This window comes from Phyllostomus hastatus, unplaced genomic scaffold (genome assembly GCF_019186645.2).
Source record: "Phyllostomus hastatus isolate PE091 unplaced genomic scaffold, TTU_PhHast_1.1 phas_scaffold_200, whole genome shotgun sequence".
Taxonomy (NCBI): Eukaryota; Metazoa; Chordata; class Mammalia; order Chiroptera; family Phyllostomidae; genus Phyllostomus; species Phyllostomus hastatus.
This window is the reverse complement of record NW_025334016.1, coordinates 11,523,207-11,540,123: the sequence shown is the minus strand read 5'-3', so window position 1 is coordinate 11,540,123 and position 16,917 is coordinate 11,523,207. Positions and strand designations below refer to the sequence as shown.

Here is a 16,917-nt window from a genome sequence, read left to right as displayed (position 1 = left end):
TATTTCCCCATGCTGGGACCCTGGGTTGTGTGGTCTGTCTTGCTCCCCAGTTTTGTCTGGTTTATCTGCACGAGAATGTGGGACTGCCTGTCGCCTTGCACACCTCACTGAGCTCCACAGTCTGCCACCTCTCTAGGTCTGCCAGCCACCATCCTACGCACCTGGGGCCTGGGGTCTGTCAGCTGCTGCTTTGCCATGAGTCCTCTCCACCATGGTTGCCCGACTCTGCCCCTCCTACTAGTCTGAATGAATGTGTCTTCTTTAACTCCTTGGTTGTCGGACTTCCACACGGTTCAGTTTTCCATCAGTACTGGCTCTTTTCTGTTTTTAAATTGTTGTTGTCCTTCTTTTGGTTGTGTAAGGAGGCACAGTGTCTACCTACGCCTCCATCTTGGCCGGTAGTTCTACCTGAGATTTGAATGACAGCTTTTAAAAAAATAAATGACACCTTTCCGAGTTCCTGGATCCAGTCAGACCTGAAACTAGTATCTCTTAATTTTCCTTAAGTCAGTTTGAGCTAGGCCCCTCACAGGAGCTACCTTGATTTTTGCCTGTGTTAACTGTATGGCTGGGAGGTTTGTGGGTGGTAATGCTGGGTCCAGTGACCCTCAGAGTAGGTCTTGTCAGGTCTGGTGCAAAGGCAGCAGGCTGGGGGGAACATTGAAGCTCCCAACTGTGGGAATGGTCCCTTAACCGCAGCTGAGCAGGATTCCTTTCCTCAGTGTTAAGGGTAAGGAGGGGCTTATGTCCAGATACCATGCATTTGCCCACTCCATTCCACAGCTGTCCTCACAGAAGCTGTTTTTGAGGTGATAGTTGGCACTCACAGGTGGGGTCAGGTGGGAGATGTCCAGTGCTTAAATGGGATCTTATGCTCACACTAGGTTATAGCCATTCAGTGGTAGATGCTCCAGCTCACTCTTCTCTGGAATGAGGCTGGAGGGATCCTGCCTGGTGGGAGAACTGGGGTCATGATGGGATAGGGCCTAAGTACAGGGGGAAGAGACACAGAACTTTTATCCTGTGAGTTTGGCGGGTTTGGGCCAGGTGTACCTCTTTTGCAGTTCTTAAGAGAACACTGCTGGGGGCCTGTGTCTGTTATGGTATCCTTGTGCCCAGAAACCACACATTTGCCCACGTGAATGCAAATTCCAGGTACAGTTGTAGTGCAGATCATGCCCACAGAAAGATTTTCATCTTGGACCCAGAGGCCAAATGAGACCCTCCAGAGACCAACACCACTGTAACTGGTGAGGTGTGCTGACCTCCTGACAGAACTTCAGCAATTGCTTGACCTCTGTACCTCAATTTCCCCATCAGAAACTGGAAATGACAACTCTTGTGTGGGACTGTTGTGAGGATTATGAGTCAGTATATATAAAATGCTCTGGAAAACCCTGGGAATGCACTTTGTGCTGGGAATTGTGTGTGGCATGCAGATGGTACTTCAAAAGCACTTAGAATAGCACCTGGCACACAGCTGGCACACAATAAGCACAGCATCCACCACACATGCAGCATTCAATAAGCATAAGCACACATAACCACATAGACATACAACTGGTGCTTAGTAGATATATGAACAAAAAAAACCCCTCACACTGCCAAGGAACACACTGGTACTTTATATATACACAGCGAAAGGTACAGGGTCTCAATAAGAAAATACACTCTGTTCAGGTGTACCCAACCACCACCCCCTCAGAACAACACAGGCTGAGGACAGAGGAAAGGGAACAACCATAAATAGAGGATAGAAGGGAAGGTTAATGCTCTACGGGGCAAACACAGGCAGGGACACACTGCCGAGAGGAGACACAACTTCTTCCCCAGGAAAGAGCAATATGGCAGCACAAGAGAACAGTAGCCACAACTAAGCCTGTGATACCTGGCACAGGGGGAATCTAACACAGGTTAAGAGGACAGGAATAGAGAGAAGAAGGAAGAGAACAGAAATAGCTGCCTTTCTTGTGGCAGGGCCAGAGCTGTTCAGTTTACATCCATGGACTCAGATTTGGGCAGGGATTCACAAGTAAGAGGTGCTGGGGGACCAGATGAGCCAGACTGGGGCTTGGCTTGCAGACGACGTGCCACATCCTGGCGTTGGTAGAAGAGGACATAGGCTGCCTTGGACTGCAAGGAGAGCATAGGAGTCAGTGTGGATTGGGATGGGGGGTGGGGTTGGGACAAGGGGAGAAGGGAACTCAGAAGTCATACCTCAATCTGATTCTCAGATACAGGCGAGACGCTGCTGTCATCAAAGTAGTGCCACTGTCCGCTGTCCTTGTTGCAGGCAAATGTTGTGTCTGGAAGAAAAGGGGAAATGTCCTCACTTACCCTGAAGTCCCTAAGAGGTGTCAGGTTCACTCTTTCACTCCTCTCACCCTGATGATGCCACAGCTGGCTCACACATCTAATCACCCACTGGGGATGTCCTGACCCTCCCCCTCTCCAGGGCACACCCCTGCCACATACAGTGTCCATCACGCAGGCCCCCATAATGGTTGGACACCGCGATGAGATCATATTTGTACAGCTCCGGGGCTGACTCATTCTGTGGCTTGATTACAAACTCGGAAAAGTCCAGGTCCCTGTGGGTGGTGGTAGGGTTAATAAGAGCATACCCCCTTCCCAACTCCCTGCCTTTTCCCCCAGCCAGCCTCCCTGGACCCCAGACCGAATAGGAAACTCCACAAGGGTGTCCAGCTTCTCTCGGGAGAACTTGGTGTAGGAAAAGCGTTTCAGGTGGATAATGAGAGTCTCAGGCAGTGTCCACAGGTCCAGCTTCTTGGTGGCCAGCTGGTGCTGCTTGCAGGAGGGGCAGTACCTACAGAGAGAGCCGAAATCAGAACCCAGACACCTTCTGGGCATGCTCTGTACCAAGTGACCTTCATGGGCCCTGTCCAGTCCAGAGATGCTGCTCTTACCTCCAGCCTGCTTGTTACTTTCCAGCCTGCTTGTTACTTAGTTCATTCTTCACATGTCACTCATCAAGGATTCACCAACTGCTTTCTCTTTATGGGTTCTTGTACTCATGTGTATTTTCATTTGGTTTCTGGTCCATGGGATGGTGTTAGTCTTATTTTGGAGCCTGCCTTTGGCCCTCTCGTTTTTCTCTTCCTATTTCACTCACTTACCAGGTTGTCACTGACTGTACTGCTCAATCCTTTGGCACTTTGCATTTGTTCCCTTTCTGCCTGCAAAGGTGTCACTCTTACTGACTAGCTTCACCTTTTTGGCTTTCTCTTTATGTTCTGGTTATTCTGCAAGTATCTACTGAGCACCTACTGCATACTCCATACCATTATACCATTATAATCAGTAAAAAGAGACACAGTGCACTTGAAGTCTTCACCCTCAAGGGGTTTACTCTGACAGAGAAGACAAATAATGACACAAAAGAAGATCTAGGATGTGACATCGAGTGGTATTACTGAACTAAAAAGAAAGTAATGCTCAGCCAGGAAGAGCACTGGGAAGTAATGGGGTCATGAGAGAACATCTCTCTGATAAGGTAACATTTGATTGGAAACCTGAACAAATTGAAGGAATCTTGTCCAGGACTGGACAAAGAGCGTTCCTGGGTGAAAGAACAACTCAGGCAAAGGCTCTGAGGTGGGAATATGGTTGGGGTGTTGGTGGCCAGAGTGACAGATGAGTTTGAGGGGAAGAGAGGTTATATTTAGAATAGGGACTTGGGCAGATGGTACCACCCAATGATAGCCCCAGAGGCCCTGGTCCCTCACCAGGGGTTTTCCTTCTCCAGGGTCTCTACAGTGGTGAAGAGCTCAATGCACTCCTGCAGCCTCACTGGAGCCTTCTTCAGCACGTACCCAACGCAGTCATGCTTGACGTAGCCCTAGAGTGGGGGAGTGGAGGCCCACCAGGTGTGGGTGGATAAAAGGGAGTGGGGGGTGGAAGACACAAGGCAGAATGATAAGAGCATGGACTCTGAAGACAGGAATCTGAAGCCCTGGAAAATCTGTGTGAGGAGTTGAAGGGCTACAGCTGCAAGTGTCCCCCCATCCCTGGGGCCTTGTTTACCTCAGCCTCTACCTCGTCATAGTAACGCTTCTTCATCTCTGGCTCCCAGTCAATGGCAATGTACGGCTGGGCTGGGGGTAAGGGAAGTGGTCATGGGTCCTGTTGCCAAGGAACCCCCCTCCCACCTCCCCAACCCTGGCTCACAGCTGAAGGAAACACCATGAGTATCCTCGTTAAAGTTCGAGCGGTCACTGGTCCCGTTGGAGTTCACTGTCTGCAGGGTGAACAGGTGCTTGCGCCGTGCTCTCTGGGGCCAGTGAGATGGTCCAGGAGAGTTGTTCACAGGGGCCCGGCTCCCGCCAGCAACTCCAGAGCTGGGCCCAGCCTGCTCTGGCCCAGAGTTGTGGGAGCTGCCCCCAGCCATGTTTCCAGGCTTGGGGATGCTGTTCTTACCCTCCATATCTACTAGGATAGGGGAAGATGTCAGAGTTGGGTCTGTGTGAGCCCCAGAGGGTGAACAGCAATAATCATCCAGGTGGATCCTGTGGGGGTCAGACTTACCCTAGACTCCCCCACCCCACAATCCCTCCCTCTGGCTGCGGACTGTTGTACAAACCCTCATCCTTGTGTACCATTTTGCCTTCTTCTTCCTCACCTTTCTCATCGCCATCATCCTCATCATCCGAGCTGGGCCTGGTCACATAGCGTCTACAAAAAGAACAGAGAAGACTCTCAAGGAGGGGCATGGGGCAGGAAGGACAGAGGCCAAGATTCCATACTGTCTGCAATGGGAAGCCACTTGTAAGTGCCTGCACAAACAGTTGTTAATGAGGAGCCTGGAAAGTCTCAGGAGGTGACATGGAAGACACGGTCCAAGAGTGGATGATCTGGTGGATCTTAAGTGGGATAAGCCACTGGCACACAGACACACAATCTGCTGTAAATTTTGGTCAGGAAAGACTTCTGAGGAGTGGATTTGTAAGTGGAACATAAGGGAGGGTTTAGACCAGGCAGCAAGCAGTGCTCTGCTGGCCTAAGGAAGGACTCTGGATTTTAAACCAAATAAAAATCTATTGGTAAAAACACAAATAAGCAAGCCTCTCCAAGGAGGAGACAAGTACAAGGTGAAGTTGTCTGTACTTTGTCCACTTTGTTCACCTCTGTATCCCTAGCATCTAGGGGAGGTGGTGGCAAAGCCAGAGGTTTAGAGACAGAAAAAAACCTACATGTTTCTATCCGGCCATATGAAGTTTGAGCTGTCTAGTGGCCATAGAAGGGAGGTGAGGTGGTATCCAAGCAGCTAGACACCCAGGTTTGAGCTCAGATCCTACTCATCCCTTGAAGGGCAGACTCACGAGAGGCGGTACAGCAGGATGTGGTACAGGGCATCCCAGGAGAGCCGGTCCCGGGGCACTGACACCAGGAGTGGGTGTCCAAAGAGCATCAGGCCATAGTAGGAGTTGTTGTAGTCCCGGGCTGGGGTGCGTTCCCGCAGGTAGATAGGGAGCACCACATCCTCCCTGGTGTTCTCGCTGATAGAAGACCTGCCTGACACCTCATATCTGCGGGGGTGGACATCAGATCATGCCCAATTAGGACACCCAAGAGGGACTTTCAGACTGACCCAACTGCCCCCACCCACTCATCCCTCGAAGCCTGAAAATATTTTTAAAAGGGTCTAAAGAGTCACCCAGTGTTTTGTGCTATGCAAATTATAATTTAAATGGCACATTGTTTATGTGATGTTTTATAAAGTACTGTGTGTTACCAAAGTATTGAGGGGGTGAACAAAAACTTTTAGTAATGAAGGGATTTAAAATCATTTTCTTTTTGAGAAACACTGCTTGGTTTACAAAGAATTTTTGTACTCATGAAGCACTTTCTATTTTAGTTACCCAAAGATTTTAACATTTTGAATGCTCTCGTGTTCAGAAAGCATCTTAGTGTTCCCTATTGCAAAAACTGTTTTGGTTTGTGAGGACTGCGATATGAGAAAGGAGTGCAGGTCAGCATCTAGGACACAGGAGGTGTTCAGTAAGTGCTGAATAAAATAAAGAAGAAATAGGAGTCCCCCTCACATAATAAGGAAGAGGATGCCTTGTATTACGATCTGTCACCCGCCCCACTAAGGCACATGGCTGAAGTCCTGTGCAAGGCTGGTGCCCCATCAATCAGGTGAGGAGAGGAGAGGGAAAGAGGTTAAGCAAAGGATGTTTCCGAGGAACCCCAATCTCCCTGGGTCCCTCACTCACATGAAAATATCATCTCGGTCCAAGATGCTGCTCAGAGACTCTTCCAGCTGATAGATCTTATAGAAGCGGTGACTGAAGACATCAGCCACCATCATCTGCAAATGGGATACCGAGAGGGGGCTGGTCAGCCTGTAAGGCCTCCCTGCATAGGCCCTTCGGCCTCTCTACCCCTGAATCCCACCCTCCATCCATCCACAAAGCCTCACCCTTTCTGGCGAGACACCAGTGTGTTTGGCCAGGGCCACACACAAATCTGAGATCTTGCCTTTCTTGGGGACCACGAGCCGGTGCTGAGCAAGTGCCCACAAAAGAGAAGAAGGGCATGCAATGAGTTAGTGCAGGAACCTTGAGGCATGGCACAGTAATCAAACCAGCTCTGACTACATGTTGTCCCTCATTGTGTCCCCATTCCCCCCTACCTGCTCTGGCTTGCGGCGAGGGTCCATAGAGACAAAGAAAACCTCCATGACCCTCTTGTGGCTGACAGGTAGTGGGACACTGAGGTAGCAGAAGGGGTCGAAGGTCACAGATACATTTCCACAATCAGGGCACACCAGTGTGGACTTGAAAAGGCCATGGAAAGTGTCCACAATCACAGAATCGTTCCGCCGTTTGTGGTTCTGCCAGGCCTCCTGAGCAACCTCCTGTTGACAGAGTCATAGGAGTAGCAGGTCTTGCCCAAGGCAGGGGGAACCATGGTTTGGGGTGGATGTGCATGGGGTTCAAGTTAAGGTTAGGGCCACTGGCAAAGTTCAGATGTAGATGTACAATTAGGGCTGCCTGGAGACTTCACTGTCAGGATTGGGGTTTATTTTGGGCAGCAGACTAGGTGGGGGTTCTCTGGGTTGGGTGTGGGGGTACATGTGGTATTGGAGACAAGGTTGGGAGTGAGGTTCCAGTTGAGGTCAGGGGTAGGGTGGGGTATAAGATACCTTAGGGAAGCCAGAGAATCCCCAAGGGAGAGGCCCCAGTGACTTTAATGGGGCTCTCAGGATGGGGGTCTTTCAGGAGCACCTACATGATCAGGCCGCCCAGCGGCATCGCACAGCTCCACATATTCCTTCTTCTTGACACGATTGAGGTCCTCATGCAGCCCATCCAGGAGGAATGATAGCAGCTCCTGTGAGTCATGCTGCTGGTAGCCCAGAAACTGGGATGCAAAGTGGCCAACCTTGGTCTGAGAAGATGGGAAGGGCCGACAGCATAAGAGGGAGTTAGTTGAGAGAGTCAAGAGAAGTGGGGGTAAGGGGCAGCTCAGGGCTGAGTCACACCTTGAACACATTGGGCACAATGGAGCGGTGGTGGCCAGACCAGGCCTGCTTTACCAGGTCCGCATAGGCCTCTGCGATCTCACCCTTCATGCCCAGAGGGTTGCAGAAGTTGAGCTCCTCCAGGTAGCGGTTTTTGAGGAAGTACTCAGTGAGTTGTGGCACATTGCTGAGGCACTGCAGGGGGCAAGGCCAGGGGAATGAGGTGGAGAAGAAAGACATGACCAAGGAAGGAAGTGAGAAAAGGAAGTGAGGAGGAAGGAGGAAGAGAGAAGGGACAGAAGGATGGGGGAAAGGTTCAGGAGTAGGGGAGAGAAGACGGGCAGCGTTTTAGGAGAAGAAAGTAGTGACAAGAGGGAGAAGAAATGGGAAAGCAGGGGGCCAGTGGACGAGAAGCTATTGATGTTTCAGGAAGGAACATGAACATGTGAAGTCAGACTTGTGACTCCTTGCCCTGAAGACCCTCTAGCTCCATCCTTGATCCACACTGCTTAAAGCCCACCCCGTGGCTATGTCAGACATAGCCCTAATGGCCCCACCTGCAGGGCCGAGTTCATGAAGCACGTGTTGCCCAGGTTGGTGAGACCACAGATGCCTGGTTGGCCCTGGAAGTTCTCATCCTCCTTCGATGTGCTGCTCCTGGGGTGGATGAGAAACTATCAGCTGAGGGCCTACTACATGCGGGTGAACTGTGCTCATGGGCTCCGTCTTCTGTCTACTATGGGACCCCACTCTGGACCAGACACCCCAAGGGCTTACACAGCACGTGGCTGTTTGCTGGGCCAAGTGCCATCTTTGCTTCGGGTCTCCATGATGACCAGCTGGTAGGAGGAAGAGAAAGAAAAAATGGGAAAGGCATTTGTGGAGGGTTAGTGGGCACCTAGCTCTCACCTCCCCCAGTCTGAGCACTGCTGGGGAACAGAAAAGCACTCTCCACCCTTACCTGCCCAGAATTGAGAGCAGCGTCAAGAACTGTAACGCGTGTGTCGCACAATCTCTCAAAAGAACCCTCCGAGTTCTTGACCCAAAGCCGTGTCTCTTCCTGAGGGCTCACTAGAAACTGCTCTTGAGCTGTGCGTGAAACTAGGTCTGTGGACAGTAAAGGAACACATTCAAGATCATCCTGAGACACTGAATAATAGACCCATCTTGGCACCAGACCCCACCTCATCTCCGCAGACCTTGCACGCTTGTTCAGTACATTGTGTCCTCAATGGCTGAACCACATTCAGGACTTCAGACCCCCAGCAAATATCCTCTGCCAGACCAGCTAACTGCTAGACCCTCAGGGCCTCTGTCCAACCTGACCTAGGCCTTCTCAGTCCTTTACAGTCTGTCCAGTGCCTTCTCAGTCTGCCACAGTCAAACCCCAGGCATTAAGGTATTGAGCTATGACACGTGGCTGGGAACACCAACTCATACACATCCTTAGACTCACCAATAGAATCTGTACGGCTGAATTGAGCAGTGTGAGGTGTGTCCATATCACTGTGCTGGACAAGCAGCAGTTCTATTGGGTACACCTCGACCTTATAAATGCCATGCAGTTCCACGACCTGGCAGGGTGGAAGAGCACACACACAAGTATACCCAAAGCATACACACACACACAGCACAACCACCTCTGAGATATGAAGAGCACAGGCACAAGCAAACACATACAGGGGATACACCAAGATACCTGTATAATGATCTATGAGGGGAGAGGAGTGTAGGCACGGACATATCTACATAGCGCATGTGGAGACACATGTACACACATGGGTCTGGACCCATGCTGGGTCTATAAGGCCTTCCTCCTACCGCATCCCCCACAAAATCTACTCCACCCACTGTACCTTGCGTTCAATGGGAGTTTGGCCATACTCTAGGCCATACCAGCTGACCAGGTAATGCCAAGCAGCCGCTGGGAGCAGCACATAGTCCTCACCTTCCACCAGTCCCTCTTTCAGGTGCCTGTTTACCTCATCTGTGAGGAGCAGGGGGAGGAGGCAAAGGAAGAATCAGGGAAGTAAAGTGATGAGTCATCTGGCCATTTTACCAATGACCTAACACCCAGAGAAGGGGCTATGGTCATTTGCAGGGACAGAAGGGAAAAGAACTCCAGGGCTAGGCTGATGTGGGCAGGCAGAGGTCTGTACCTTCAAAGAGCTTAGCATTATTGATACAGCCAGGGAAGGTGCTGGAGTCCTGGTCTCCTCCCTGCACGTGCACTTCCCACAGTTTGTACCAGTGCCGCTCCACAAGGAACCTAGACCAGAGAGGTAACAGGGGTGTCATATGGTTATCCAGGGGTTAATGTTGCCACTTCCCAAGGTTGTTACACTGAAACTATCAACACATTATAAGTCAAGATGACAAGTTTCAGGCATTCCTAAAACCAAAAATGCTATATGTCATTTATATCTCAATTTTCAAAAATTCCTCCCGGAATTCAAAACAAAAGTTTCAGCATCATATAAATAAATTAGAAGAAAAACTTATTAATCAAAACTCAGATTTGTACAGATTACCTAACTTCTTAGGATACCAGAAGAGATTTGATTAAGAGCAGAAGATGTGTTCATAAAGGGGAAAAACCCATACCTACAGTGCTGGGGAACATGAGGTTTTATTATAGAATAACCAATAATTCACTTGTATTATTCTATGGTGTAACACAGTTAAATTAAGCTCAAAATCTATAATTAGGTTTTAGCTATTAAATGTGCAGTGTTTGTAACAAGACAGAAATGGAAGCAAAAATCTTCAGCTAAGAAACGGATTAGTAAATTCTGAAAATCTGCTCAAAAATTGAAAAAAAAATTTAAATGCTAAAAGAATCATAAGGTTTTCCTTCAAAGACTGCATATCACCATTTTTCATCATTTTTGTATTCAGGGTTTATTTTGGCCTTATAATAAATTTCTGAGCTTATGATGACTAGCTCACTTCTTAAAAAAATGTGGTAAAAAACATACAACATAAAATTTACCATGTGACCCATTTTTAAGTATACAGCTCTACCAGCTCTCTTTTAAAGGAGAAACTACAAGGGTAAACAGTTAAAACTGGTGCAACTTGCCTTTGTAAAATGTCCTGAGAAATTCTCACACCTGGAAAACACCTGACACGTATTTAGTGTGAAATAAATTTTAACTGTTACTGTTCAATCCCAAGGCTTCAACCTAAAAGCTCATGTACACACAGACATACAATCCCTGTGTCCCCAAACCTGATCAGCTAATCTGACACATAAAAAGCTATCCCAAGTATTTAACAGCCTCAAATAAGTGCTTTAAAAAATTACAAAACTGATAATATGTAATATTGTATTGATTAGTTTTCCAGCACTTTAACCCTATAAAAAGGATTCTTTAAAATGGCCACTTTCCTTTGTTTATAAAGGGATTAGAGAGGAAGGGGATGGAGGAATAGAAAAACCTTGGTATAGTCAGGGAGTCTTGCCTGAACAGGCAAACATTTCTGTGCACCCCCATTGATCCCTACAGACTTTGGCACTTTACTGGTGCCAAAGACACATGCCTTCCCCACCCAAGTGGCTCCTGCCACAAACCTTTCATCACTCATCTCGAAGGTCCCAACACTGAACCATCATCCCTCCTCTTCATGCTTTTCATTGTCTCCATCGACAGTCTGAGGTTAATTTATTCAGTTAAGCTAATTTATTGTTAATGGGACTTTCAGTGCAAAAGGAGACATTGCTCAACTTTTAAAATGCAGATTTTTAAGGAAAATTAACATTAAATACACTTTATAGGTGTAAGCAAGACCACCAGACTTGGCTACAACCTGAATTTCTAAGGGCTTCATTGAAGACTGAAGTTTTACAAAACTTGCTACCATGTTTCTTTAATTCAAAGACACTTAAAATTTTTTTAACATCTCTGAAATCAGGATGTCTTACAATCTGCCAGCCCAGGTGGCAGTCATACAGAGTTGTCATTGTTTGGCTGAAAAGTACCGCATTATTTTATTTACTTCTAGGTATCATATTTTTTTTAGATGCTATTGTAAATGGTATCTTTTAAATTTCAAATTTTCTAATTTTAGGCCTTTGTCTATAAGATGACCACATTAATTTATGCCCAGATTAGAAGTTCCTTTTTTACCAAATTGTTAACTCTTGATGCTTTCTGACATCCTCAACTCATTTCTTAAAGAGATTCCTTGCTTTAAAAATAAAAGTTAAGCTCCTAATAATCTTTGCTGTTTATCATTGTTTTTAAGAAGTTGACTATAATATTTTTTGTCTTTACTTCAACTTGTATCTTATCTTTTCTAACTATTCTTGATTTGTCCTTCCCAAATTCAGGCTCCAAATTCAGAATACTAACACTGTTAAAATGGTCTTTTATGCCGAACTATCTCTGGGAGATAACAAAGATTTGCTTCTTCACTCTATAAAAGAAATGACAATAGGCATAACTAGGTTTATCTAAAATTCTCCAAATTTTAATTAATTTAAATTTTTATAAAAGCTCTTATTTTTCAAAGTTAATATTTTTTAAAAATGACAAACGAAGTTTGTCTTCCTAATTATACTTACATATACAATTAAATATGCTAATATAAATATCTTTCAGTAACTACATACTTTTTAAGCTAAAAAGCATACCCATGCTCAATTTCAACAAAGACTGGTACAGTGGACTATCTAGCAAAAGATTTCTCCCTTCAGGATTTTAGATTCACAAACCCCTTTTTCCCTTTCGGTTCATGAAAATTCTGAACAAGCACAAGGGGGTACCAATTTAATTACAAAAGAATTAGATCCAGTAGCCAAGGCATATCCTACCTTGTGTAAGAGCTATAGCAGCAATCAAACATGAACATTTCAGTTGATTTAGTTTAGGATCTTCATTAAATTAATGGTCCCCCTATGCTGTGCAGCTTTCTCCACTGACAGAATAACAGCAACTTTTCTATGCTAGTCCTTAATCTTCAATGAATACCACATTGCTGCTTTCCCTTCACATATCACTATCCATTCTGCAACACTGAATCCAACCACCCTCCTTCCTTTACCTGAACAAAGAACCCAAAGCTTGCTTACCTGTAAGGAGACTACCCATACCCTGCAGACCTTCTAGAGACTCCCTCTGATTTTCCTGATTTGATTATGTTTGTAGACGGTTCACCATCCTCAAAAAGAAAAACTAAAATTTGCCAAGGAAGCTATGCTATCATAGACTTAAATTTACTCTTAAAACATAAACTTCTCTTAGAAATTAAATCAGTTCAGATGGCCAAATTAATTAATTACCCTTGCCCAGATCTGCCAACTGACAAAAGATAGAAGGTGCAAATATTAATAGTAATATGAGGTTTATGATTTAGGGGTTAGCCCATCGCTTCAAAATGCTTTATAAACACAAATTCCCTGACCACTGCAGCAACCCCCTAGAAAATGGATGGCAAATTAAAGAACCTTGAGATGATTTGCTATTACCTAAAGAGGTAAGCATTTAAAAAATGGAGTTAAGGAAAAACGCCTCAAGGTATTATCCACAATAACACAGATAAACTGGCTTCAATACTGAACCAGCATTGGTGGGGAATGTTTTTTATTGACATAACAAATTTAAAAAATTCACATAACATATAATTAACTATTTTAAAAGCAAATACAGTGGCATTCCATACATTCATAATGTTGTGCAACCACAACCTCTGTCTAGTTCCAAAACATCTGCAACTCCCAAAAGGGAACCCTGAACACCTCCAAAGGGCTATAAGAAACAATCCAGTTATAATTGTTTTTTTCTCAGGATGGATTGAGGCTTTTCCTTGCTAGAAAGCTATCGTGCAATGGTTTTTTAAAAAAAAATGCTCCGTTTCTATTCCCAATTTAGGGAATCTCGACTTTGTCTCTCCAGTAACAGAAATATATATTCACCAATACCATGATTAAAGCACTCTTTAAGACCAACAAATCTCCCTGTAAAGGCCATCCATCAGGTGAGAGCCCGCTCGAGGCGTTAGAGCAGCAGCAAGAGTCCAATATGGCCGGATGGAGAAAGTGAGCGGGAGGGAGGGTAATCAAGAGGAGAGAGCTGAGAAGAAATCAGAGCCTAGGACCACTCTCCAACCATAATACCTTGGAAGTCATTGTAAGAATTTTAGCATTTACACTGCATGAGATGGAAAGCTGTTAAAATGTTTTGAGAAATGGATGGGCATAAATTATGGAAAGAGGAAAACAGTACCTGTACAGTGGAGAAACGAAGCAGATGCCGCCTTCTCCAAATGATCAAGGCCAACGTCACCAATGACATCATGTGGATACCATGTACCCACCTGATATGCTAGACATCCAATATTTCATATACACACTCCATAAAATGAAAGCTTAGACCACAAATAATATTTATGAATGCATACAGTGGTGGAAAAACATGAACTGAATTAAAAATTCAGAGTAACAGTTTCCCATAGAGCAGGGATTTTCATCCGGGAGGAACACAGAAGGATTTAAGGAACAGTCTGATTCCTAAGCAGTGTGTTGAATTAAACAATTCTTGCTTTAGTTTTCTTCAAGTTCTTTACTTTGAAATAGACTCAGAATAATTGCAAAAATAATACAAAGACTTCCCGTATACCCTTCATCCAGACACTCCCAACTTAACATTTTACCCATTTGCTCGATCATCGTTCCTATAAGTACATTTTTATATGTCCCATTTTTCAACTATGTGAGAGTAAGCTGCTTACATGATGGTTCTTTACCCCTAAATATTTTGGCTTGTACGTTCTACTAAGATATCCTCTTTTATAACCACAGTACAATTATTAAAAAGAAATTACCAGTATTAATATCTAATCTACAGACTAGTGAAATTCCACCCATTTTCCCATTAATATCTTTTACCGTACACGAGGGAAAAATAATTTTATAAAGTAAAAAGCCTGATTTTGTAATTATTTATTTATTTATTTATTTTCTCCTCCGGGATCCAATCCAGGATCACACGTTGCATTTAGTTATCATGACTCCTTAAGTCCCCCATTAATTCCTTCAATCTGGAATAGAACTTCATCTTTTGTCTTTCACGACCTTGAAAATTTTTGATTAGCAAATGCCACTTATTTTTATAGAATAAACGTTTTGTATAATCTGTTCAGGGCTTACATATTTCACAACTTAAAAAACGAGATGCAAGTCAGCGAAAAAGAAAACAAACCCAGAAATAGTACATTGCAAGCACTAATTAGCAGTGAAATCGGTAAAACAAGCCGATTTATGAAGATACTCATTGGCATTTTTTAAAATATTTTTTCCTGATGATAAAAACAAAACAGTACTAAAGCAGAAAACAAATTTAACATCGAAGGCCCGTCCCGTGCCAATCACCTGCCCTTTCTTCTCCAGTCCTCGGAAGACGGCCTCCACCAGAGGCAGAAACCACGCCGCGTCACAAACTTTGCTCCCTCGCAGGCGCCATTTTCTGCTTCACAGACACTACCTCCCCTCTGCAGCAGTCTTTCCTCGGTTTCAGGGCACTCCCCTCGGCCTACGTCACCAGCCTCGTTCCCAGGCGCGGGCTCCTTTCTCCCGCCCACAGCCGTGGGGCTCGGATTTCGCTATTGTGACTTACGTCACCGCCTTGCCGCCTTCTCAGGCTCCCCGGAGCAACCACAATTGCCCCAGACCTACTTGATGCCGAGAAGAACACGCCCCCCCCAGTCACCCTTGCGGAGACCGCCTCCTTCCCAGGCTCCAAGGGCCACCACGCAGGTTCGGGCCCACCCCCATGGCTGTTTCTTCTCAGGCTCTGCCTCCTGTCTCCCCGCCACAAACCTCACGTAGTTCTCGGACGTGAGGCTACAACACACAGGCCCCGCCCTTTCCCCCAGAAAAGTCGATCCACTCACAGGCACTTTCCCGCCCCTTTCATTCTGTGTCCCACAGGCCATTCCCCCGCCCCCAGTCAGAGCTCCTGTGAGCCTAGGCGCCACGTCCCCCTCGGTTGTCAGTACCACCACTATCCCCTCAGCAGAGGCTCCGCTCGCAGCCCTGCCTCGCCAGCTTTCGCTGGCCTGCAGTAGACGATCTCGCCCACTCTCGCCATTCTCGATCTGGCGCCGTTGGCTCTCCAAGCCCGGCATCACTTCGCGCAGTGGTTCTCCATCCTCTGCCGGCGGATTCTCTGCGGCCGCTGCCATCGCCGTTAGCCCTCTTCCCACGGCCCCCCCAGTGGGAGATAGGAAGAGGCCCCTCAACTGCCACTTCCGGATTCTGGTCCCGGAAACGGAAAAGGAGCCCCCAAACAATCGTGGGTCTCTTACCATCTTGGAAGTGGACCCAATGGTGGGAAGCGACCAAGGGCTAGGCTCTATTTGGGACCATGAGCGGTTATCTCTGCGACCAACAGGCAGAGTAAACCTCCAGTTGGGAGCTAAGAAAGATAAAGGTGTCTAGTGGGATTCTAATGCCATGTTCAGTCAGGGCAAAGCGGTTGTTTGGAAGGTGGAGGAAGAGATGTATGAGGTAGATGAGGACATACTGGAGAGGGCCCAGGGTCACTAAGGTTTGGGGTCCTATAGGTCGGTGCGCTGCTGGGAACCACAGGTCCCTACCCTGGGAGCAGTGTTTTTTGTTAGCATAAACAGAATGTCCATCCTTCAATGCACTACCCTCTTATTCTTCAAAACCCAGCGCAAGAGGTGACCACTTTCAGGGCTACTCAGGCTTGCAGGACACTTCCCTGACTAAACTAGATTTTCTCTTGACAAATATGTTGAAGGCAAGTCAGTCCCAGGCCCTGTGTATTTGTCGGAGTTACAGCAATGATAGTAATAGCCCTGCTTTATTGCACGTAAATAGTAACCTTAGGCAGCAGATAGTATCATTGTCGCCCACGGAGGCGGCAGGGGGTGGGGCAGGGGGACAAGCTGAGGACCAGAAATGTTAATTCACTTTGACCAAGCTAGTTAAGTGGCTGAGCTGTGGTTCGAACTCAGGAATCCCAGATTCCAGACCTGTGACCTTAAAACATCATGACAGATTCCCGAACTGTGGTCCTGGCTTTCCACTGTTCAGGAGATTCTCTCAGCAGGTTCACTAAGTCAAAACTATTTTTACTGTCATTCCCTCTTTCATGAGCGGTGGAATTTTCCAGAGGCTACATGACCTAAGAGAAAAAAGCTTTTGGGTGTCTTCAACTTTAATTATATAAAAGGATCCTGAGACCAAAAGTTTAAGAACCATTGTACAAGGCCAGGATTTCTCAACCTAGGCACTGTTGGCATTTCTTTCTCGTGGGAAACAGATGTTTTGCTGCATCCCTGGCCTCTACCTACCATAGATACTCGCCAGTTGGGACAACTAAAGTGTCTCCAAACATTGCCAAATGTCCCGTAGGGATGGGGCAGGATTATTTCCAGTTCAGAATCACTGCACTAGGCTATGC

At 46.4% G+C, this 16,917-nt stretch overlaps 1 protein-coding gene across 5 annotated transcripts; it reads right to left on the bottom strand.

Moving 5' to 3' along the window:
• Positions 1-1,602: 1,602 nt before the first annotated feature.
• USP11 (ubiquitin specific peptidase 11) lies at positions 1,603-15,074 on the bottom strand. 5 transcript variants are annotated; one of them, XM_045860564.1, is made up of 21 exons: positions 14,859-15,074; positions 9,646-9,755; positions 9,343-9,473; positions 8,943-9,060; positions 8,448-8,593; positions 8,264-8,325; positions 8,044-8,143; positions 7,508-7,681; positions 7,255-7,413; positions 6,656-6,880; positions 6,443-6,526; positions 6,237-6,331; positions 5,340-5,546; positions 4,640-4,692; positions 4,189-4,449; positions 4,045-4,115; positions 3,747-3,859; positions 2,678-2,827; positions 2,476-2,591; positions 2,218-2,306; positions 1,603-2,133 (listed from the first exon to the last, which is right to left on the bottom strand). In XM_045860564.1, the coding sequence occupies exons 4-21, from the start codon at positions 8,986-8,988 to the stop codon at positions 1,990-1,992; spliced, it is 2,295 nt and encodes a 764-aa protein (XP_045716520.1). In that variant the 5' UTR covers positions 8,989-9,060; positions 9,343-9,473; positions 9,646-9,755; positions 14,859-15,074; the 3' UTR covers positions 1,603-1,989. The 5 variants fall into 5 exon arrangements, with proteins under 5 accessions (XP_045716520.1, XP_045716521.1, XP_045716522.1 ...); XM_045860565.1 differs by having other exon boundaries at positions 4,189-4,446; positions 14,859-15,073; XM_045860566.1 differs by having other exon boundaries at positions 4,204-4,446; positions 14,859-15,072.
• Positions 15,075-16,917: the final 1,843 nt, after the last annotated feature.